The sequence below is a fragment of the Rhyacophila brunnea genome, unplaced genomic scaffold (genome assembly GCF_057557595.1).
Source record: "Rhyacophila brunnea isolate RB1 unplaced genomic scaffold, BYU_Rbru_1.0 scaffold_5, whole genome shotgun sequence".
NCBI lineage: Eukaryota > Metazoa > Arthropoda > Insecta > Trichoptera > Rhyacophilidae > Rhyacophila > Rhyacophila brunnea.
The window spans coordinates 47,817,229-47,842,030 of record NW_028233170.1 but is presented as its reverse complement, the minus strand read 5'-3'; the positions used below and the strand labels follow the sequence as shown (position 1 = coordinate 47,842,030).

Sequence of the window (24,802 nt, the reverse complement as noted above, 5' to 3'; positions counted from 1 at the left end):
TACGTCACAGTATGATACTGCAATCGTGACGATTATACAGTATAATATTATAGTTTAGAATTGTTCCGTTGTCTAGGCAGCGAATTTGTTATTGTCGGCCATTTGAAATTCCTTACGTAAACAAACTATTAAGTTGGTACTTTAAAAATAAAAACAACGAGCAACCATTATATAGTTTAGTAATATAAGTTCAAGTGTATAAAAATAAACCAACGGCGTTCCAATAAGCGGTCCTTTTTCTTGAGTGTGTAATTTAACAAGATAATTAAGAGCTAATCAAAGAATCTAGTTTATCGCAAGTTTTGTTTTTGTTTTGTTACGCCAAAGAAGTATAACTTCTAACACGCGTACATAATTACACACACCGATTTTTTTTTTATTTTGAGTTTATGTACAGAAAGTTTTGTCAGTGTTATGGGGAAAGAGAAAGGAGAAAGGGAGTGCTTGTGAATTGATTCTAAGTTACACTATTGAGTAGAGGGAGAGGGTAGGAATTTTCACTTGTAATTGATTACTTAATGGTTTACTAAGTTAACGAAACACGTAGGTATTATATTTAATCTGTAACCGAGGCTCAATCTTATGTATCTTATGACCAAAAAGAATATTTTCGGGAAAATAGAACTCATTATATTGCATGCCCTTATTTTGAATGCTTTAAGTGAATTAGGCCTTAAAAATAATATTATGATAATTAAGATACAAAATCGGTCGCAAAGTCATAAATTCTGGCTCTGATTTAGATATAGAAATAATTTATATTTTGTAAAAATGTGAAAACCAATGGAAAATATCCATCAGGATGAAATCAGTCTTGTGTTAAAAATATAAATTAATTGTGGAAAAAATACAAAAAAATAATTATAACTTGCATATTGAAGTGTTTGTTTTTTATAATAAAAAAATACCACATATTAAACTCTGTATCTTTTTAAAAGATTAAGAGTGATCTAAATCCAATTTAAAATTTCACAATATAATGATCTTTTTTTATTTCGATAATTTGTTTCGATTAAAAAGCCGATTTTATTCTTTTAAGTATGAATTTAGGTCATTGATTTATGATAAATAGCTGCTTTATTTCTAATTTAGTTTTTATCATGCTCATTTGTATCAAATAATGTTTACTTTATAGTTATAATTTCCAGCTTATTTTGTTTTTAAAAAATATGCAATACTGCAACATCTCTAATAGCCAAAGATTTTGGATAGTTAAATTTTTACTATACTATAGAAATAATGACATACTTAATACATATTCAACACTTAGCACGTATGGATTAGGTTAGAAAAAAATTACTTTATGCTATAAAATAAATAATTACTATTAATTCTAAAGTAAAATTAAAATATGTTTAGTTTATTTATGTAAGCAAAAAAACTTTGCAATCAGTGGGATAACTAGAATTGAGAAACCACCATGTAATTTTTATATGTACACTATTTTAGAACCAGTGAATAAAATAGCCATCGATTCTATATAGTAATTGATATTTTGATTATCAAAAATCTTTATTATTTCATTAATCGTGAGAGTTTACACGGCCATACTAATACTATTTTGTATTAAAATACTTGATGGCGATTCCTGAACATTTTGAATGCCTATCGTCGAATATGTAACCAATTATATATTTTTTGAATTTACAATCCTATATGCATCTTAGCCCAATTCCGGAAGAGGTTTCTCGACAGATTTTAAACTAGAAGTGGATTTTAGCTACTTACCCAATTTATTAGGTTGTGCAACACAAATGCACAAAACAACATAAGAATTTACCATAAACGAGATTCGAATCCACAACCCATGACTTTATAAGCGTGTAAGCTTACCTGTAATTATAGAAAAATTAATACTTATGTTGGAACTATTTTTTTAATATAAAAGGGAAATGGCGGCCTATGGTTGCGTATTTACTGTTGTTTACTATGTTGTATAATTTTTCATCGAAAAACGATGTTTATTTTCATATTAAATATATATATATATACACTAATACATTATCTTAGTGTGACCCTGGTAAATAGATATCAGATCAGACGACATGAGTAACCTTTCTCCAGCATATACGAATGTCTAATCTGCACCGAAGAAGGATTTTCTTCAACAACTTTGGTGACATACAATATTGTTTTATTGAAACATTTTCGCAAAATTACGGAATATTTTTTAAAGAATGTCTAATAATTTGTTGAAATGGGATTTCACTGAGGTAAAAATGCCCTTGCGCGGACGCTAGTTATGCCGCTGATTGTAATGTAAAAAATATCCTGTGGTAATCAGAGCTTTGGAGTCAGGATTGGAGCCGCGATTTATGATAATATTCTGAGGCGGAATCGTCAGAAATCAACCGAATGCGACTTTATTTTCTAAATATATTATATGTAAAAAAGTAAAAATTCGGGTCGTTGTTTTCTTTACATGACTCCACAGCTCTGGTAGTCACTATTAGAGTTGGGTATTTCCCGAGAAAATCTCAATCTCGAGATTCGGGATTTCCCGAAATGATGAAATTTTAAATTCTCGAGATTCCAGAAAAGAATTTTTGGGAATTCTCGAGATATCGGGAAATTTAAAAAAAAACCTGGAAAAATCCTAAAATCAATGGTAAAACAAAATTACAAAAAAAAATGTTTTTTTTTTATTTAAGAAGACAGACAAAATAGAAGTAGGAAAACAAAAATAATTCAAAATATTACTTATTAAAACGGGATTTCAAAAAAACACACAATCGCGTACGCCTTTGAGACACAAAATTCCCTGATGTTGCAAAAATTGCGCTCATTTTGAATCGACGTTAGCTTAATTGTGTTAAATGCCCCGATCAGTCTTTGAACGTTTTGTGTTTTCTGTCTTTTTTCATATAGAAAATCGTTTTTTTCAATTAATATTTGATAATAAAGAAATCCTGAAATGTTAAAAATTTTAATTCTCTAGATTCGGGATGGAAAATCTCGGAAGTTTCTCGAGAATTCTCGTCGGAAAATTCCCGAAACCCAACTCTAGTCACTATCATATTAATATATTGAACAGTCGTGCCTTGTTGAAATTAGTATCTATTAATATACATTTATGCTAGTGGTGTAATATAAAAAAAAAACACTATTTTATAGATATAAAAAAGGATGCCTCATTTTTATTTGATAGTAATTATTAGTAGACTTTAGTTTAGGTACCTAATTAATAATATTATTCATAGTGTTTTTTATTAGAACCATGAAGCAAAAATAAATAATTTTGATAATTATTGTTCGTATAAAATATTATCATTTAGCATTATTCATAGTTTTTCTCTCTCTGTGAGTCTATTCTATGCACAAGGCGGCTATCGATGGTAGTTTATCATATTTATGTATTGAGGTGGTTAATTATTACAATAAGTTAACCGTCTAAACTGTCAAAAAGTGCTATATTTTAACATCCCCTCTCTTGGCTGTGTTAACATTTAAAGCGAGATAGACAGGTTTGACAGTTTAGACGGCTAACTTATTGTAACACTTATAATACCGCAATACATAAATATGATAAACTACCGTAAATAGCCGCCTTGTGTATAGAATAGACATACTGATATATAATATGTAATTATTATGTATTCAATTAAAGTTTGTGTTTGTCTTCATTTATTTTTTAGTGATAGAAGGTTTTTTTGTACTAATATACTTATTTGATAAAATTAATTTGTATTTTTATTTTTAAGATTATATAAGAAATATTTAGAAAAATAAATAAATAAATGCTCACTAGCACTGAACATAAAAAAGGAATTTTTATTTTGTGAATCCAATGTTACCGAATAACAAATGACAAAAAATATTTATTATTCATATAGATAATGGAATCTGATTTGTGTATTTTTTGAACAATTTTATAGGCAATCAGTACCTACTTGAAAATTGCGTAATTAACACAAACCTTGTTTCAAAATCATTATAACATACGAAGTTTTTATCGTTAAAATAAATGACTTTAATAAATGTAGGTAGTATAGTTTTATTTTTAAATAATAGAGAATACAAATTATATCTATAGATAGTATCTGGCCAATTTAAATCATACTTTTCACCGATCGGAATTAATGTACATTTGATATTATATTATCATGGGTACCAACATAATTATATTAAGTATAGATTTGCATCATTAAATAAATCCATATTATACAATAAGACTTAACAAGAAAGAGTTGAGAAGATGTTAATTCAAATTCAATATTTAGCGCATGCGCGTTGCCTATCGATATTATAGCGACATTTTCCAGCGGGCGGTGGGAAATGAAAGTTCTGCCTGCACAATAAAAACCACATAGAGCCAACGTCCTTCGCCATGGTATCGATCGGCAGGAGTAAATAGGCCACGGTTAAGGTCTCCAGGATATAAAGCTACTGCAATTATATAGGTACATATTATTTAAATGTATAATCATTAATTTTAATCACAGTATTTTCATTTCCGAAGAGCAGATATATACTGTCATTAGACAAAGCACATGTAATAAGAGAATAAGTTTAAAATATTTCCCATGAATTCGGGATATATAGATTATTTTAAAGTAAATATTGACACAATTATCCATTTGGATAAATATACTGTTTACTATAATATCATGTCTTTTCCAGTATATATCTTAAAAAAGGAACGACTTGTTTCTAAATTTAAAAACATTACTAAACCAAATCCTTAAAATAACCTATTGATTTCAAATTTACAATTGATTTGTGTCTCAAAAAATGACGATTTTTTCGAAAATATAGTTTGTTTTAATGTATGAAACTTCAATTTATATGTTATCAAAATGAAAGAAAATTAGATGTAAAATATCTCATTGTTTTTTTACCCTGCATTACTTGAAGTACGATTCGTAAAGATATTAATTAAAAAAATAATAACGAATGATATATATAGTATAAATCACCAAATAAGATGGTTTAATATAAAGTTATTAAAATTTTATTTAGTCCATCTATAGGTTGCCAAAAAATACTGTAAATCCACTGTTAAATTATTAAAAATTTAAGATGTCATTAACGATACTGTTTTTCAAAAGATATCGAAGGAAACCTTTTTCTATAAAGATACTTACAGAAATTATAAATAGTCTATACATAAATATTACAAAAAATAGGCAAAAGGGTCTTCTAGGACTACTAATTTTCATATAAACTACTTATGTTAAACATTGATAGTATATTGCTTGAATATAAAGTAATGTTACATATTATTCATTGTTTTATTTTGTATGTACGAGTATCAATAGATTTCACTGTATATGTACTTGTATGCATTGTTAGCAATTATATGAGTTAAAAATAATTATAAGGTAAATGGGCAAATAAACATAATCAAGGTTTGTAAATTTAATACTAAAAAACGAATGAAAAATAATTAAATTAAATTGCCATATTTCGTTGGTCTGTTGATTATATTATACTGGATAAAATTTATTGAATTTGCCCGATGCAGAATATTTTTCACTGCATGCAATTTTTCAGAGTGCATTGCGAGGTGGCGCCATTTTCCGCAAGGTTTCGCGCGCATTCCGGATTTTGGCATGCGAACACACCCACCCTGAAAAAGTATGTCATCGCAAGAACTGGGCCAGTAGGCTTCGAGGGCAAGTTCACAGTACCAAGGGTCGAATCACCGAACACTCGTGCCGTGGACACGGGATTTTGTGCATTATTTTGTCGATCGTGTTTGTAGCGTTCAGCTGTCAAACGTATTTTTTGAAAATCGAATTTTATTCAACGAAACGATAGTGAAAAACAAAAGAATAGCGTTTTGTATAGCAAACGAAGTTGATAAATCGTTAAATTTTATAACATTCTGGATTAGGTGTCAAAAAGGAGAAAATATAACTTAAAATGGTAAATATTACATTATTGTTATACACGTAGGTTTATATGGCTTATTTATTTTAACAAATTCTGCAATCTTATAGTTAGTTTACATGTTTGACTGATTTTAGTATAATAATAGATAATAAATTACATTTCAAAAATTAATATGGATATAAGAAGAAAATACTTTTTAATCGAACGATATAATACGCATAATAAATGTAGAATTAATACCTACAATATTAACTTTCAGTTAAAGTAGCAGTTGGGTGAAACAATTTATTATTCAAATTGTATAATCAGTGGTTTCATATGCAAATGACAGATGTCGTTATAGATACCTAATATGATAATAATCTAAAAAAAATGTTTTGGTAAAAAGTTATATAATTTCGTTTGATTCTTAGTAAACATATAAAAGCAATAAAAAGTGATGATAATCAAAATTAATATGTTTTATTTTTTCGAAACATATACATTTTAGTTCCATTCATTTTCTCCAAATGCCCATAATATATAATATAATATATTATAGGTATTATATTATTAAAATTGAAATAAGTCTATGAATATTTTGATATTTAAAAAGTAGCTCGTTTTTCAAACCAACTAAACTTCAATTCAACATGATTAAACTGTTAAAGTTAATAAACTAATTTATTCGAATTTTGTAAAGACATTGTATTATAAATAAAAAAACATTGTATATATTTTATTTTTCGTTAAATTTGTGAAAAAAACTGTGGTCAACCTTTAGACCAATTGAAAATATTCTAAGAACGCAGCCGGTATTTTTATAATTAATCATTTAATTGCCATTATATTTGTAATATTTTAATGCTTTTTAAATATAATCATATTTTTTCATATCCCATAGAAGCAATATACATTATTGTAAGTTGTTTATCTCATAAACTATCTTTCGTTTTACTAGTATTGCTAGTTATATGTTAATTATTATTGTATCATAACTTTAGTAACATAAATTATGCATGAAAGTCGTCATACTAGTAGGTACAATACAATAATTATAAATAAAATTGCGACTATTTATAAAAGTAGTATAAACTATAAATAAATCCACTTTTCAATCTAAATTTATACTTAGGTATTGAAAAGGAAAATCATATGGCATATTTAATATGCTAAAATGCTTCATAAAGAATTAATATGGGAATATGCCAGACTGTAAGTTGGAGTAGACGTTTCAAAAAATCGAGCAATCTAGTATCTAGTACTGAAATAATAATATCATGCTTTGACCTAATTATTATTTAAGTAATGATAAAGCTACTGGGTATAAACCTATAGCGATTGGGTTAAATTATTGTTTATCCATTGAAAGTCACAGATAAATTATTTTTATGAAGAATCAAAATTTAACAATTTTAAATAAAGACTTAGAATCATTTGACGCATTTGATAATATAATTTTGGTAAATTTAGTGTGATTTTTATATGATTCATGAGTCCAGAGTTGTATCCCAGAAATATTGTTTGTTTCGACTATGTCCGATCCTAATAGGATCATATGGGCCTCCACAGAGTAGAGGTTTGTATTAACAGATTTTGTTTTTTACGAGAAATGGATGTCAGCCACTTGCTCAACCTATTAGGGACTCACACACAAATTGAAAAACAATATGAGTACTTGTCAGACCCAGGATTTGAACCTGGGACCCACGGCGTTATAGTCCAACCCGTAAGCCGCGCGGCCACCTTGGGTGTTAATATTAGTTTTGGTGAATAAGTACACACAATTATTGTTAGCAATGAGTTGGGTTTTAAAAACACCGCATAATTAATTACCCAGATAGGTAGACAAAATTAATAAAACATATCTGTAATATGCAGTGGCGAAGGGTGGAGGTAGGCTGTTAAGATCCGACATAACGACTACAACTTAGTCCCTACAAACCCTACCTATATAATCCAAGCATAATAGCATAATAGATAATAGTAAAAAAATATTCGTTTATCTATAAACTATTTACAGATTTAAAATTTACAGTCTATCACCATGTTTGTGGTTATAGAAGAGTTTTTTTTGTAAAAATCTGTAAATTTTTAATTTTCTTACAGCTGAGGTGTTAACAGCTCAACGACGATATATATATATATATTATTGAATTTGCTTTATAAACCATCTGGCTCATATTCTCAAAGTAAATTTACTTGAATTCCATTTGATATTTTTGAAAATATCTACTGCATCGCAGAAATTATTGTACGAAGCAGTGGCGAAGGGTGAAGGTAGACTGTTAAGATCCGCCATAAATAGTGCACATTAAACTTGGTCAGTCATACGTATTTGTTTTCATTGAAATAAGACTACACTTTACAGACGGTGTTGATTAATTTTTAAAATTCAATTAAACCCTGCGAAACCAATCCATAATAGATAATAGTCAAGAAATATAATATCTAAAAAATATCTCAAATTATGCAATTAAATCATACATAACTTTGAATATTTTAGAGATAGAATAATATTTTTTCTCTATTATAGTTTGGTTTAGGCAGGGCTTAATAAATTTATAAAATGAACCAACAGTAAGTCTAATCAATGTATTCTTAATCCAATAAGTATGAATGAAAAAGTATGCAAAATTTTGTCGTATCACCCAAAATATACCAAAACTATAACGGTTTCGTTTGGGCATGGTTTTAATTGATTTTTAAAAACTAACTATTACCATCTGTAAATTAATTGTAGTCTTAATTCAATAAAAATAAATACGTATGACTGACAAAGTTTAATGTGCACTGTTTATGGCGGATCTTAACAGCCTACCTCCACCCTTCGCTACTGGTACGATGTTATCCAAACCATTTTTTTTTATTTTGTCGAAACAGTCAGAATTGTATCCGAACCTTGATACGCTTAATTAAATGATTCAAAACTCTCTGAGACAGATACATATTCGGCGGGAAAAATTAGCAAACCCCAGAGAATCGTAACAAGGAAGTTGTATTAATTTTGATTTGGGCTATTTGCGCCAAAATTAACGAACATCACAGGCGCAGGCCGGTGTCGGAGTCAATGATTCGCTCCTGCGTGAGTCATTCGAGTTGGGCGACATTTCCTGCAATTTGCAAGACTGACTCCAACCATACAATAAATCTAACTCAGTTAGTTACACAATGATGCCCGCGTATTTTTTGAGCATGTTAACACTCGCATACATGCTTAGATCAAATTTTGCTCAATTGAAGTTGTTGGGTATATAATATATTGTTATTCTTATCGTATAGTGTGAATGGACTTCTAAGAAAAATTGCACTTGTTAATTTATGGACTCAACACGTCACCAATAAAAAGGTCGTTCGAAGAGCAAACTATCTAGACCAGGGGTAAATTACCCCAAATCGGGAAAACGTGACAATTTCGGATGTAATCTATAATATATATATATATATATAAATGAATGTGTGTTTGTCTGTCTGCCTGTCCCGTATGCGTACCTATACCATTCATCCGATTGCGATGAAACTTTCGTCAGTTGGTGTGCGCACACCTGCGAAGGTTTCTGAAGTAGTACAACCATCTTCTTCTTGTGAACAATAAAATGAAACTATAAATTATAGTGAAAATAATAAAAAAAATAGCAGGATCACTTTTCATTGCGACAACACTTGCCCATGTCTGTAAAATAAAAATAATAAAAAAAAATCGTTGAATTTTTATCTTGATCATATCATATTATGCAATAATACTTCAAATCAAATATATTTATTTTACATATAATGAACATAACAAATTATAAATTCAAAGCGTTCACGACATGACATAAAATAGGTGTTAATAATTTTTAAAAATAAAAATACAGAGAAGTGTGAGTTAATAATACAATGAATAATAAAATAAGAAATAAAATAAAATAACAAAATAAACGTAGATGGAAGCACACAGAGTGAACTTTGATAGACCCTATCTTAAAAACTTATAAAACAACGTCCACCTAAATAATTAACCCTCACGTAAGTGGAATATACCAATATCCGAAGCGATTCCATTAAACATGGTTATTGTCCTCCCAATTGGCATTACTAATGGCAGGTTAGTTCTGCACCGTGGGAGAACAAACAACCGATGCCCTTGATTACTAAGGTAATTATCAGAGACACACAAGCCAACACCACCAAGAATGGGAGAGTTCACATTTACGCCGCGTATAAGTCTAAAAAAATATGTAGCTAAATAAAGATCTCTTCTAAATAAAAACAGTCGGATAGCGCCACGGATAATATCCATATAGCCGAAAGTAAAGGAGTCTCAAAAATTTCTTTTGGAGTCTCTCCACCATAAAGCCGTACTTCAACTGATGCGGGGCCCAAACGATAGACCCACTCTCAAGTCTGCTTCTAACTAACGAGTTATACAGAATTTTTAGTACCGTAACATCCGAAAAGACCCGGGAAGTACGCAAGACAAATCCCAACATCTTTAGCGCCTTTTTACAAATGGTATCTGTATGACCACTAAACGTCAGTTTACTGTCAAACGTAATTCCAAGATCTCTTACAGATGATATTCACGAGAGAACTCTGCCATGCATCGAATACTGGAAAAACAATACTCGTGAAGCTTTAGTAAACGATAAAACATTGCATTTATTAATATTGAAGTCCAGTTTGTTACGGCTGCCCCAATCTAATATAATAATATCTATATCAAGTTGGAGTTGACTACAATCGTCCAAGGTGACAACTTCCATGAAGAATTTCAAGTCATCAGCAAACAACAAAAACATAGCATTTTTAATTACCAATGCTATGTCATTTATAAAAATCGTGATCAGCAATGGCCCCAGGTTTGAGCCCTGAGGCACACCAGAAAATGTTTCAAATGTCGGTGACTGATCTTAAAGGCCGTACGATACGTATTGTTGACGATTCTTAAAATAACTCCTGAATAACCTGAGAAATCGATCAGGCAATCCAATTAGTTGGAGTTTTTTCCATTAGAATATCGTGATCGACTCTGTCAAATGCCTTCGAGAAATCATTGTAAGAACAGTCAACCTGGCTGCCTCTATCTAGTACTGACGACACATAATCATTCAAAAATAAATAATAAAATAAATACCATCAGGTTTGTTTCCGTTGAACGGCCTGCTCTAAATCCATGCTGCTCATTCATTATAAATGACTCAATCCTTGGAGAAATCATGCTGTGCATGATCATCTCAAGAACTTTTGCTGGTGCAGAGAGAACAGCTACCGGCCTATAGTTTTCTACTGATGACTCCGTACCACTCTTATGAATTGGAGTAACCTTCGACATCTTCCATGCTTCCGGAAAGATACCCGTCTCCATTGTCAGGTTAAATATATATGCTAGTGGGCCCTTGAAAGTCAATACAGCCTTAAAAAAAAAACGTTGGGACATTATCCCGTCCCAAAAAACACGTATTCTTAAGTTTTTTTTAATAAATCCAAACACGTCACCCTCATCAATTGGGAAGATGTCAACGGATTGGGCACCGCATGATCGTTTTCTTGACGTTGAGGCGTCATCCAGATTCGGAATACTACTTGCGTACTTCCTTGTGCAACACCCAGCCTTTGTAAAAAAACTAGCTTTAGAACTTGGAAACAATGTGCAAGAATCAGTTTGATCTCTAAAACAGCATCTATGATGCTCTCACATTAAAAAGCCCTCATATCAAAAACGTTTTGTCAAAAATAACCTATATCTAAAACTAAATAGAAATGGTAAAATTTTTCAGAGAAGTTTATTTTGTGTTGGAAGAGCTCATCTAATTTGAAGTCAGGGTCCCCGACCCTTGATCTGGACAAATATTTTTTTTATTGTATTACTAATCCTAAGACATTTACCTAATATAACATCATAGTCAGCGTCGGTCAATCTACTGCTAGAGGAACGCATTTCTAAGATTATTAGATTTCTCTTGATTTTGTGTGTTGTAAAGTACTAAAGATGAAACGAGATTGGAATACGAATCTCGTAAAAAAAGCTAACCTAGGACTTTTTTCCCATTACCTACCACAGTTTACCTTCTACTCTGCCACTGCTATAACGAAAGGTAGATGACGTCTATATCTCAGTGAATACCCAATTTACGATCACCCCAAAAATCTCAATGGAAATAACTTAGAATTGTTAATTACTACTATAACTTAACAATATTTGAATATATTATTATTATGTGAAGAGAAAAAAGACAAATTTTGATTATAGATATGTACCATAGAAAATATGATTAAACAATAGAACTCTGATGAGTGTGGTGTCATTGATTAATTTCGTGGTTAGGCCACACGTACATGATTGTCTTTACAAGATGATGAAAATGTACATATTATGTCAGGGTTCTGAGCATTGAACAAATGGCTACTATCCTCCCCTCAAGAAAAGCTGGTTAGATACCCGCTACCTATTGAGGGACAGAAATGATGATCTTCCCAATTATGTTAAAGATGAAGAAAACACAATTATAACAATATAATATTTAAATTTTACAGGACACGCTCCGAGAAGCTAATCTGCCGGTAGTTTGGGTTTTAGGAGGACCAGGATCAGGAAAAGGCACCCAATGTGACCGTATAATTGCCAAATATGGCTTCACCCACCTTTCGACCGGAGATCTTCTTCGCGCAGAAGTCGCGAGCGGATCTAAGTGTGGAAAGAAGCTGAAGACTATAATGGAGCTAGGAGGGCTAGTTTCAAACGACATCGTCTTGGATCTACTGAAGAAGGCGATGCTGAGTGTGGTGGAGACATCTAACGGTTTCCTTATCGATGGGTATCCAAGGGAAAAGGACCAGGGCGAGGCTTTCGAAAATGAGATCTTACCGTGCACTATTATCTTGTATTTTGACGCGCCTAATGAAGTATTGGTAAAGAGGCTTTTGGGACGAGCATTGAGTTCTGGAAGGGCCGATGATAATATTGATACCATTAAGATGAGACTGCAGACATTCCTGGAGAATAACGACAAGGTGCTCGAATTGTACCCAGAAAAATTGAAACGGGTAAGATGTGCTGAATTACAGAAAATATGTTAAAAAGATAGACAATTGCAATTCTAATTATTGTTGGTTAATATTTCAACGGAAACTAGAGGTTTTATCAATATTTATCTAAAAGCAATCGCATGTTTGTTGAATAAGTCGTGATAATCAAATAGGAAATTTTATTCAATGTTTTTTTTTTGTATAAGTAAGTGTAGAATTTTTAAAATAAACTCTGCTTTCGGGAGAAGTCAGTTGGCATTATCAAATTGAATCATTTAAAAAATTAGTTTCCCAATTGTATTATTACTAGGAATTCAAATAGGCAATTCCGAAAATTTTCGTGATTACACAAATACAATTTATTTCCCCCCCCCCCCATATTTTTGTTTGATATCGATATGTAAAAATACATAATATAATAGAAATCCAGAGTTTCATAAATACACATTTTATTTCCGATCTCGTAAATGTTATTAAACCAACTTTTATTTAAATCAGTTTTATTTACATTATACTTATTCAGTTGTAAAAAACATATATGTTTTATCAAAAATCATTTAAAAAGTAATCGCACGATTCCAACATTTTCAATCTGAAATTTCGGGATTAAAAAAAGTGATTAAAAAACGGGATTGCAAACTTTAATTAATACCATTCTTTACATTTCAGATAAGCGCAGATGCATCGGTAGACGAAATTTTTGCGCAAGTCGAAGCTGTAATGGATGCAATAGTTAGTTAATAACGAGTGATGCAGAATGAATATTTCAATGCAATAATTTACCTACCTTATCAATTCATTTTAAAGAAATTTTCGCTGTAGTTTTGTTCAAATAAATCGATCGACATATTATAATAGAAGGTTTAATTTTTTTTCTTAATTTTTTTACACCAGGATTTCGCATTGCATTCTACATGAGCGGTGTGAGCACGTGGTAGGTAGCGTTAGCTCCAAAAGCTACTGCGATGTAATGATTTCCGTTAAATAGAGTTTGGAGCTGTAGTCTGTATGAGAGATGTTGAAATGCGTTTGCCAAAAGGTATAATACAGGCGCAAAAATTGCCACTCCCTTGCTTTCTTATACGCAGGGTTTGGCAATACGCAAACCGGAACCCTTGAATGTGAATCCAAGTGCTTTACGCATTGAACTACGAGATAAAGTTATTATTCATACTGTAAAATGTTAATTACCACTGAGTTGAGGATAGCAAGATCCTTGAATGTGAGTGGGAACTCTGATTCGATGCATTTCACAAATTATTTTGACCTCACTGTCTTGTTAACGAAAAAACTCTTACCTCGAACATAATGTGAATAAGCCATTTTCTTAATGGAGTTAGTCATTGGATTAACTTGCATATAAATGCAGATGTCAAAAACTATATTATGGTATATATCAGTGCCAAAAATTCGATACATAGCGATTATTTATTTTGTTACCTCGGCCTTTTATTAAAAATAATATACCCAAATACGCACAAGAATCCTCTTCTTTCAACTGGTATTCTTTGTTACCGTTTGGTACCTACTGATATTTACATAAATTAGATTATAGGTATCTTGATTTATTTATCTGTCTATAATGCAGAGGGAAAATATAATCATATTCGAAACTGTACGGGAGAGAGCAAGCAAGAGAGACAGAAGAAATATTAAAAGGTTAAGGTGAGAGAAATCGTACGAAAAAAAAATTTAATATAGTGGTAAGGTAAGACAGAACATACACGTAAACGTGTGACCGAGAGAGAGACAGGAAGAAGACGTATTATAAGGGGTAAGGTGACAGAAAACATATTATGTAAATGTGTGTGAGTGAGGATAAAGAAATAATATTTTAAAAGTGGTAAGGCGAGAGATAGGGAACGTAAACATATTGCGAGATCCTAGTCGAAGAGACACAACAAGCGAGATAGGGATACATTTTGTGTTCTGAGAGCTTATCCAGTAGTAAAGTCCAAATGTGATTTTAATCAAAATATGTTATAGAAATGTTATAGGTGGCATTTTTATCTGGTAATTTGCTAGTAATTGATACAATTGGCCAATATATTAGTCAACTTAGTTTAAATGATTTCCGTTCCTCAGTTAGAGAATATTATGGACATCACCCGGCGCCGCCAAGAATCCTTGTTGCTCGCCAGCTTTTTTGAATTTTCCCAGGTCATTCCAGCATCTCGTAGCTCCGCATATTCTGTGGATGGTATTTAGCCACCTTACAGAACGCCGAAATCCAGTTGGCATGAAGAACAGGCAATTCAACTTGAAATTCTCTTAAGGCGTCCATACCACATGGATGAACCGGGTGCAATGTCACTCCATTACTATCATTGACATAAAAGGCTAAATGGTCTATCCGATTATCCCCTCGTTAATACTAAGGTTATATCATACACCCTATATCCGCCGTAAGCATCTATTTTGAAAGCTCAGTGTACGGTTTCTCTGAATGTCCGTGAGTTGGTATGACCTACTACCGTAAAGAAATACAGCCAGAATGCAAGGCGGCATTTGGCTATGCTATAACAGAGTACATTCCCAGACATTTACATTCGGATAGCAAGCTTTCTTTGCAAAGTGCCACCTATCATGATGTTGACCATCAGGTATAAAATCAGTCGACACTCTTGATCATGGGCCCCGCATCCTGAAATGGGCCCCCAGGCTAAGATCTTTGGCGGCCTCCCTACCTATCACTGAGGATAAAGGTACTGTGGCGCTCTACAGTAGCAGTTTCCAAAATGGTGTACTCGTTAAAATAAATGTGTATATTTAGTGTTTTTTGCGTATTTTAATACATCCATTTGAATCATGGAGTTGTCGAGTATATCGAGAATACACAATTTAAAATTTTATATTATTTATTTATCGTACAACCACATAATTTTAAATAATAACATTATTGAAGGAATCAGGCGACTTTTTTTTAACTATTAAAGCATATTTGTGGTGTGAGTTTATCTCACTTATCTGGTGGACTCGCCTCGCCGGGCCCCTCCTGAGCCCGGGCCCCCAGGCTAGAGCCCTGTCAGACCCCCCCTTATGGGGGCCATGCTCTTGATGTTTGCTCCATCGCTAATCAGCGGAAAATCTGGATAAGGACATGTGCTATTACACAAAACGTTGGTTTCTACACGTTGAATTTTAAACCAACCCGACACGATTTTTTATGCAGCCTGTCAATTGTCTTCTAAAGGCTCTGGATTGGGTTGTGAATAGAACAGTGCCATCGGCGTATTCCCAATCCGAATTGGAGATGACAGCTATAACTCGGTCAGGTGGTAGGTATAGATAGACTATAAAGTATTTCTTATTTATATTAGGGTTGACAATTCCCGACTTCCGATCATTTTTTTTTGATTTAGAAATCCCTGAGTTTCAGAAATAGTTCGAACGAAGTATTTTTTGCTGAGTACAGTGAAATTATAATATTAATGTAGATTATTAAAATAATGAAATTCGATTGTTATGAAACGTATTGCTATCCGTGGTCATTAAAGGGTTAGAAAAATATACGTAGCATTATGTGGTACGTATTTGAAACTGCGCATTTTATAATAAAGGCCTATTGAACAGAAATTTAACCTTGACATTCATGCAAGAAAGGTATATTACATACCCTTAAAAGCAATCCACCACATAGTGAATACACTATCCTTCATCAGGATCAGAATCAATACGCTGAATGTAATGTTATTTTTCTAATAAATGCTCAACTTAGAAGGCCCCGTTTAATTAATTATAATGAAGTTGTACGACGTATAACGTTAATTGAACTAGCGTGAGAGCAAATGAGGCAAGTTTCTTAGCTTGTAGAGGTCGCGACTTTTAAACCAGATCGCTTCCTATAGACTTTTTGATTATTTGATGAACCGAACGTCGTCAGATTTATAAAAACCCAATACTTGCGATGAGCCGATCAAGTATGGATGATGAAGCACCGCACTGACAAAACTCCTTTCGATTATTAGAACAGAATGATAAATGAATATATGAGGATCACAACTTCTGTGGTCCACAGAAAGAATTGTAAGCGTTGGGTAATTAACTTGAGAAGGACAGCTGAAGACCAAGCAGAATTGGGAAATCAGTCTGAACCGAAAAGGTTCCACCCCGGGTTTTAGTGCAGGAAACAAAATGTGCAGTTAACCATTTTGACACAATGGTAGGTTCTAACAGAAATTCAAAATCTTTAATATCGACTGTAGAAAGGAAAAGGGCGTAACCCCCAGTTTTTTCAAAATAGTTTTTATTACATAATAACTTTGTACACGACTAAATACTAATACACGTCGTTTACAAAGGATGTAAGCTGCAAATGCCGATTTACTATATAAATTTAGCTAACAATTAAAAAAAAGAACGAAGTGACGTGGGAAAGACGTCTTAACCATAATTTCTGTTGGTTTTTTTTTAATGAACTCAATAATTAATATTAGATTAGGCATATAAAAACAAATTTATCAATAATTATCATGCACTTCAGGGTCTATTTTGTATTTTAACTTCGACCAACAACCATAGCAAACACGTTTTTTTGCCTCCTGTAAAATTTGATGTGTGTTGATTACGCCTTTTTTCATTTCCACAGTCGAATATATTGAAACACTTTTTTAGAATAGGTATTTGTGGAGTTTTATATGATATTAATAATAATATCATGTCCATATTTTGTATCTTTATCGGTAAATATTTTAAGCGCTTGGTTTTCTTTTAGGTAAGTATGTAGGTATATAAAGTAATTTTTAAAATATAAACAATTCATTCAACAAGAATGAAGAGACGAGATTGAATGAAATAATACGTGGTGTTAGATTTATTTTTATGGCAGAGATAAGTAGTCAGGGGGTTTATGGTAATGCGAAGTCCCTATATAAATGGCGAACGTTGCTCTCCCAATTTAGTCAATTGAATGCTAGAACAACATCAAGAGTGCAAAATTTAGTGTACACTTCCTGTCAATATTTTAGACCGGATCACTTTACAATGGTAAGTACATAGATAATATATTAAACAATTTATTGTATTTTTACATTATATTCAGTGATTATATTTTAGATGTAAATACGTGAAAAATATACATATTTAAAAACCATTTTCAGGCAGTAGAAGAACGTCTAATGTTTGAAAATATTATCTACAATATTTGAATGTTGAAATTCATAAACCTATAATAATAATTAGTAAGAATTAATAGTAATCTCTATTTTTGAAGTAATTTACTTAAGAAAAAACTTATTTTTATATAAATAAAATTAAAATTAAAATGAATTCTGAATTTAAATAATTATCTTATTTTACAATTTTATACTTACTTTAAATTTATTTTTTTAATATCACTGCATATTTATTAGGAAATAATTTCATCAATGAAATTTTCACAATTTATCAGAATTTTCACGAATATAGGTATTAGTTTCATTTAAAAAACATCATAAATAATTCTGAATTTCTTACTCGAAATAAAAATCACAAATTTAATTATGTAGTCTTTTTTATGATAAGCACAAAGTTGGTAATCTCGAGATAGATGCAGATTGGTTTTATTGTTTTTTGATCTCTTTTATTTGGTGGATTCAAGCTATTGAACTAGTAATAGTATTTGATTCGCTTAAATAATTTTTTACCATTGTAATTTTATTTGTAGATTTGCTGCAGAAAGGTTTAAACTTTTCTATTTAAATTATTAGTTGTTCACAAATATTCCATAGTATATTTTTAGCTAAATAAATGCCAAAATAAGTTAATGGGAAATGTGATCGGAAGGTATGATACGTAAACTAATATATGTATATACGTATGATTTATGTAAACCTGTGAAAAGTAATAGATATACCACAAGCGACAACTATTAAAAGATTAAAAAAAATCGCAGTAATGCTTTTTGAATTTAATGTTATAGTATATTTTCCAAGTTAATTTTCTTTACGCAAAGTATTTTCCGATAGTTAAGTCAACTAAATATTATTTTGTCGTATTAAAGTCACGTATAGATCTCAATTGATAGCATAGTATGTGGATACTTTCCTAACCAATTATTTATGCTAATTTATTATGTATAACATAATATACTATATGGATTATTTAATATTGGAAATAAAATTATCACACATAATAATATATGTCTGATGAAGAAAGTGAGCGTTAAAATACGTAGAACTAGATACAGTAAACCAATATACATAACAATAAAAAATAAACAAATACTCTTAATACGAGCATTATTTAAATTCCATGTTTTACAATTCACACAATATATTATTATATACATATTTAACAGGCTCCCTTCGATGTTACCCCCCTTCGGGAGTTCAAAATGCCGATAATCTGGGTGCTGGGAGGTCCAGGCTCCGGAAAGGGTACCCAATGCGAACGCATCGTCACCAAGTACGGCTTCACCCACCTGTCCACCGGTGACCTTCTCCGCGAGGAAGTCTCCAGCGGGTCAGACCGAGGAAAGGACTTCTCTGCCATCATGCAGAAAGGAGAACTCGTCGCCAACGACGTCGTCCTGGATCTCCTCAAAGAATCCATGCTCAACCACGTCGCTACATCCAAAGGATTCCTCATTGATGGATATCCGAGAGATGCAGATCAGGGGGTAGCGTTCGAAAGTGAAATCTTAAGTCCTACTATTATCTTGTACTTTGACGCAACCGAAGAGACGTTGACCAACAGACTGTTAGGGAGGTCTAAGAGTTCTGGACGCGCTGATGATAATGAAGAAACTATTAAATTGAGTTTGCAGACATTCCTGAAGAATAATGATGCCATACTAGCCCAATACCCTGACATACTTAAAAGGGTAAGGTTTTTTATGTTTATTTTTAATTTATTTCGATGAGTTCATAATTTACACATTTCCCACAATTACATAACCAAGAAATTTCAATCAATATTTGCCAACATTTATTGAAATTTACAATCTTCACCAGTATTCATGGTATATTTAATTATATACAATACACATCATAATTGTTATGTATATTCCTTCCGCATACATTGAGTGATTGTTTTTTTATAATACAGAGTGTCATTAAATCTGTACAACGTTTAAAATAAGTAGAATGCATGAAATACACATCATTATGTGTGTCTCGATTCAGGAAATAAATATTTGTAGTATACTAACTAACTTTACCGTTCAACTAAATAAATTTTCGTTAAATTTAATTATATTTAACCAAATCATGTAATTCCAATTAAAAAAAATACTTAAAATATTGAAGATTATACCAGTAATTTATATAAATAAAATTATTCGTGGATAAATATCTAATAGCCATGCACACACACATGTTTCATGGACCAGATAAGAATTTATTCTTTTTGTTACAGATCAACGCCGAAGACTCTGTGGATGAGATCTTCGCTCAGGTAGAAGAGGAATTGGATGCCATTCTATGAATTATAATTTAATCTGTTAATAAAATAACATATGCTCAATTATATTGATAATTTCATTTCAATTATGGTATCGCTAAAAATGTGTACAAATAAATCTTTCAGGATCATGTGTCAGACTCAAATTTTTGAATACAGCTGACATAAAGATTATGACAAAAATGCAACCAAATTTACAAAGATACTGAGAATGTTATTTCTTTGAAATGATGATGAAAAAATACATTACGATCAATATTATGCATTTTAAATGTGAAATATTGTTAAACTGTTAAAAAGTCGAATGTGAGAATTTTGTTAACATGTTTTTTTAATATATTCAATAAAATCCCAATATATCCAATATAATCATCACACTGGACCTATCATAATATACACTCGATGGTGATGAGCCTCTATCTATCTGACATTTGCAAAGATTAAATTAATCAGAGACAAAGTCCGCCTTCATTTACAAACATATCAACAAAACAAACGTCTACTGAATACCAATTTTTGCAATCCCTCTGAATCCTTAAGATATTCTCAATAATAAGATCCAAATATTATTTTGAATTTCGAATTTGCAGAAGATACGTACATACAAAAAAAATAATTCTGATGTATTTTCGTGGGTCGACGTTTATGAAATAATATAAGTCATAATGATGTCTTTTGTTACTGTTCTAAATCTCTCGTGTAGTTTAAAAGATTATGAAGAATATTTTTATTTTATAATTTATAGCTTGAGACTATTATGAAATTCTAATATACTTGAATAATGAAACTAATTGATATCAATCGTATTAATTAATACAATTTATTTGACTTGTTAAACCACCGCGCTGACATTGTTTATTGCTCAGAGGTAATCAGTAGAGATAGTCGTTTCGAAGATCGATTCGATTCAGATAATAAAAAATCGATAGGTACAACAAAAAAATAGTTAGTATACAAATTCTTTAAAATATCGTTGTTTTTAAAATAATAGATATATTATAAATATTTTTTCATTAAAAACAATCATATAAGCAATTTTGAATTCTGATTAAGATTTGGTTAAAAGTGAACAATTATAATTATTTCAATTCGATGTTTATACCTACTTGTAAAATAGAAATCATTATATTTAGAACCGAATTAATAATCGATTAAATCTAGACCAAAAAGGTATTTCATAAAGAATCAAAGTTAAAAATGTAGTGCGTAAATTTATAAAAAAAAATGATATTTAAAACAACTGACATGGGCCGGAAAAGCAAGCGATTTAATAAAATTAATCATGGTGACATAAATAAAACTGAAAAATAACACTAACAATTTTGTAAAGCATTTTGTGATTTCAAGACACTATTACCTCGTGTGATTTTTTTACTTGAAAACCCAGTTAATGGGAGTGCTGTTTTAAATACATAAAGGCTAAATCGTTGACAGGTGTGGTCCTTGGAGTCTTCTTTCTGATAAACCGCCAAACAGCGTTAAAAATACAGCTAAATTATATTGGTGATGAAGCAACGTCACGGCTGCGTCGTAGAAAATTGACAATGGCCTTGATAATAATATTGTTGTTCATAATCGTGTACTTTAAAAGAATAAGGGTCCAAAGAGCTGCGTTTGTTGATGATATGTAATGATTGTAATGTCAATAAAAAAAGAGGTACAAGTCGGTTATGGGGAAGCCTGCGGCAAACACATTTTGAAAATAGCCGATATACTGGATTAATTCATGAATTTTGCCAAAATCGGCTATGACAATTAGCGCAGTTCCCGCCTGGCTTTTCAAAACCGACTTGTATCAATAAAGATTCACAATAAAATAAGAATTTTTATAATATGAGTACATAACCGTTCATCGTCAACGGTATTAAAAAAAACATTAGTTATTTTCAATAATCCGTTCTACTTGTCTAACTACTTGTTACATAATATAAGCATTAGTAAATATTTACAATATTCAAACGTAATAATACGTCAAAAATATTAACGCTTTCGAATATCTTTGGCGCGAGTTACATTCAGCCCGCATGGACCATTCATTACTCTGTCAATTTTGAAAGATTAAAAAGTGTGGAACCCACGCACTCTGCATGTGTAGTGACTGCCAAATTTCATTGTGTCTCAAATGCGAAACGTCGTAACTGACCGCATTGTATGTTTTTCGCAAAATGATCCCTGCAAGAATACACAGTGTCCGGAAATTCATTAATCTACTTTCAACAAAAATTTGTATTTTTATCTATACAAAATATTGCTTCATAATGAGATCTGTTCATAATATTATGTATTTAGGTGTCATCATCAGCCGGGGTCAATCCACTGCTGGATGAAGGCCTCCCCAAGCTTTCTCCAACTCTCTCGGTCCTGTGTCGTTCGCTGCCACGTATTTCCGCCGAACTTTACCAGTTCGTCAATCCAGCGGCTTTTAGGGCGACCCTGTGGCCGTTTCGTACCCCTTGGGTACCACTGGATGACAGCATTTGTCCAGCGGCCGTCCTTTCGGCGAGCAATGTGCCCCGCCCATCTCCATTTCAGCTGTTTGGCAACGTCTATTACATCGCGTACTCTTGTCTGCTTCCTAACCCATTCGTTCCTCTTACGGCCCTTTCGCGTGATGCCCAACATGCACCTCTCCATGCCTCGCTGTGTGACTCTTAGCCTTTGGACATCTCTCGTGTTGAGGGTCCACGTCTCGCAGCCATACGTGAGCACGGGTAGCACACATTGGTTGAACACCCTACGCTTAAGACATAATGGTAGGTCACTCTTGAAGATAATATTCAGACGTCCGAAAGCACTCCATCCCAGCTTTGTTCTTCGAGCAAAGTTCCGTCTATGGACACCTGCTGTCCGAGATAGACGTAGCTGCTGACTTGCTCGAGTTGGGTGCCAGAAATACAGATAATCGCAGGGTCCGAAAAACAGTTCCTCATCACTTTTGTCTTTGAGACATTTATCTTTAGACCGACCGTTTGACTGACATCCGCGAGTTCTTGCATTCTACCTTGGAGGTCTTTCGGGTCTTGTGAGAGTATAACAATATCATCTGCAAAGCGCAGGTGACTGAGGTGCTCCCCATTAATTGGAACACCTTTTTCCTCCCAATCAAGTTTCCTAAATAAGTCCTCAAGAGTAGCGGTGAATAGTTTAGGTGAAATGGTATCACCTTGCCGGACACCTTTGTTAATGGGGAATTTACACGACCGTTTGTGGAGTTTCACGCATGCTGTGGCATCACTGATACTGTTAAATATGTTTATATAGCGTCTGGAAATTCCTTGGTTGTTAAGGGCGTCTATAATTGAGAATTTTTTGATGGAATCAAACGCCTTTTCATAGTCTTTAGGTGTAGTTTTCCGAAAATAGATATTAGTAATTATAATATTCCACCTGTTTTTAGAGAGAAGTATCATGAATGGCCAGGTAAACGTTACAGACATATACCAGAAATACAAACCTAACAATAATTAAAAAGTTAATCAATATAAAAAATAGTCATTCATAAATCCATCAAAACAATATTAAGTCATTGAACTATCTTTTCTGTGGTGGAGCTCCATTATAATGCTTTTGAAACAGACTTTTTTTTTGTTAATTTTGAGATTTCAGAGTTATTTATGTAGACAGCTGTTTCGTGCTATCAAACCACCTTCGGAATGTCGACTATCGACTATCGCCACGTTGTGGGAACAGGGTAAATAAATGAACGTCAATTTAGAATATGCACCCTTATTTCGATAAGGTAGAATTCTTTTTTTCTTTTACATAGTGTATGCAGTGTCTTTTGTACGTAGCAATATTAGCGGATACAAAAGTAAAACAATGTTGTAAGAACCGTATTCACTTGTATTGATTTATTTAGAAAATAATAAAGTTAGTGTGAACAGAGATATATATTATGTTTATACAGGGTAATGTACGAATACCCTTTTATTCTGCAATTATTGCTACTAAGTTAGTGCGTACTCCGTATATACTTCATTGTGATTACATAATATTGAAGGATTGTTTACCCAACCGACGATGACGTCCTTGGAATTTAAGACCCCTAAAATATTTATTTTAAAAACTGAATGTACTTTTTTTTTTAAATAATCATTGATATATTATACCTAATATATAAATGTACATTTTCCAATTTTTGAAGTGCGCATGTGTCTTCTGCACCGTTCCAATTTGAAAACCATTATTTTGAAATTAATAATGACATAACTTACGACCGTGTTTAGGAAAAAGGGCGTAACCCTCACAGAACAAATTTTACAGGAGGGGCAAAAAACGTTTTTTGAGTGATTTTAGTTTAATATTTTTACAAAATAGGCACAGACATTGGGTGCATGATGATTGATGATTTGGTGTAATATATTTTCGATCTGATAATAATTAAATAAGTTGTTAAAGAAAAATCATTAAAATTGAGGGTAAATGCTTTTTTCCATAAATTAAAACTTAATTAATCTCAATTAAAACCTGAATTTAGATAATAATTCGGCATTTGCAGCTTACTTCCTTTTTATAGAACGTGTATTATTTAGTTGTATACATTGTTAATATCTAATAAAAGCACTATTCGAAAAATCGAGGTTTACGCCATTTTTTCTAA

The 24,802-nt window shown here is 31.9% G+C and overlaps 2 protein-coding genes across 3 annotated transcripts; both read left to right on the top strand.

Annotated features, from left to right (window-relative positions):
* Positions 1-4,268: 4,268 nt before the first annotated feature.
* Positions 4,269-13,680, top strand: LOC147066514 (adenylate kinase isoenzyme 1-like). Of its 2 annotated transcripts, none has more exons than XM_085955494.1 (3): positions 4,269-4,400; positions 12,331-12,840; positions 13,492-13,611. In XM_085955494.1, the coding sequence occupies exons 2-3, from the start codon at positions 12,511-12,513 to the stop codon at positions 13,561-13,563; spliced, it is 402 nt and encodes a 133-aa protein (XP_085811620.1). In that variant the 5' UTR covers positions 4,269-4,400; positions 12,331-12,510; the 3' UTR covers positions 13,564-13,611. The 2 variants fall into 2 exon arrangements, with proteins under 2 accessions (XP_085811620.1, XP_085811619.1); XM_085955493.1 differs by lacking the exon at positions 4,269-4,400 and adding an exon at positions 5,499-5,868 and having other exon boundaries at positions 13,492-13,680.
* A 4,041-nt stretch (positions 13,681-17,721) lies between these two features.
* On the top strand, positions 17,722-20,268 carry LOC147066513 (adenylate kinase isoenzyme 1-like). Its single transcript, XM_085955189.1, has 3 exons — positions 17,722-17,808; positions 19,100-19,624; positions 20,158-20,268. Exons 1-3 carry the CDS (start codon positions 17,806-17,808, stop codon positions 20,224-20,226), a joined length of 597 nt encoding a protein of 198 aa, XP_085811315.1. The 5' UTR covers positions 17,722-17,805; the 3' UTR covers positions 20,227-20,268.
* The last annotated feature ends 4,534 nt before the right edge of the window (positions 20,269-24,802 follow it).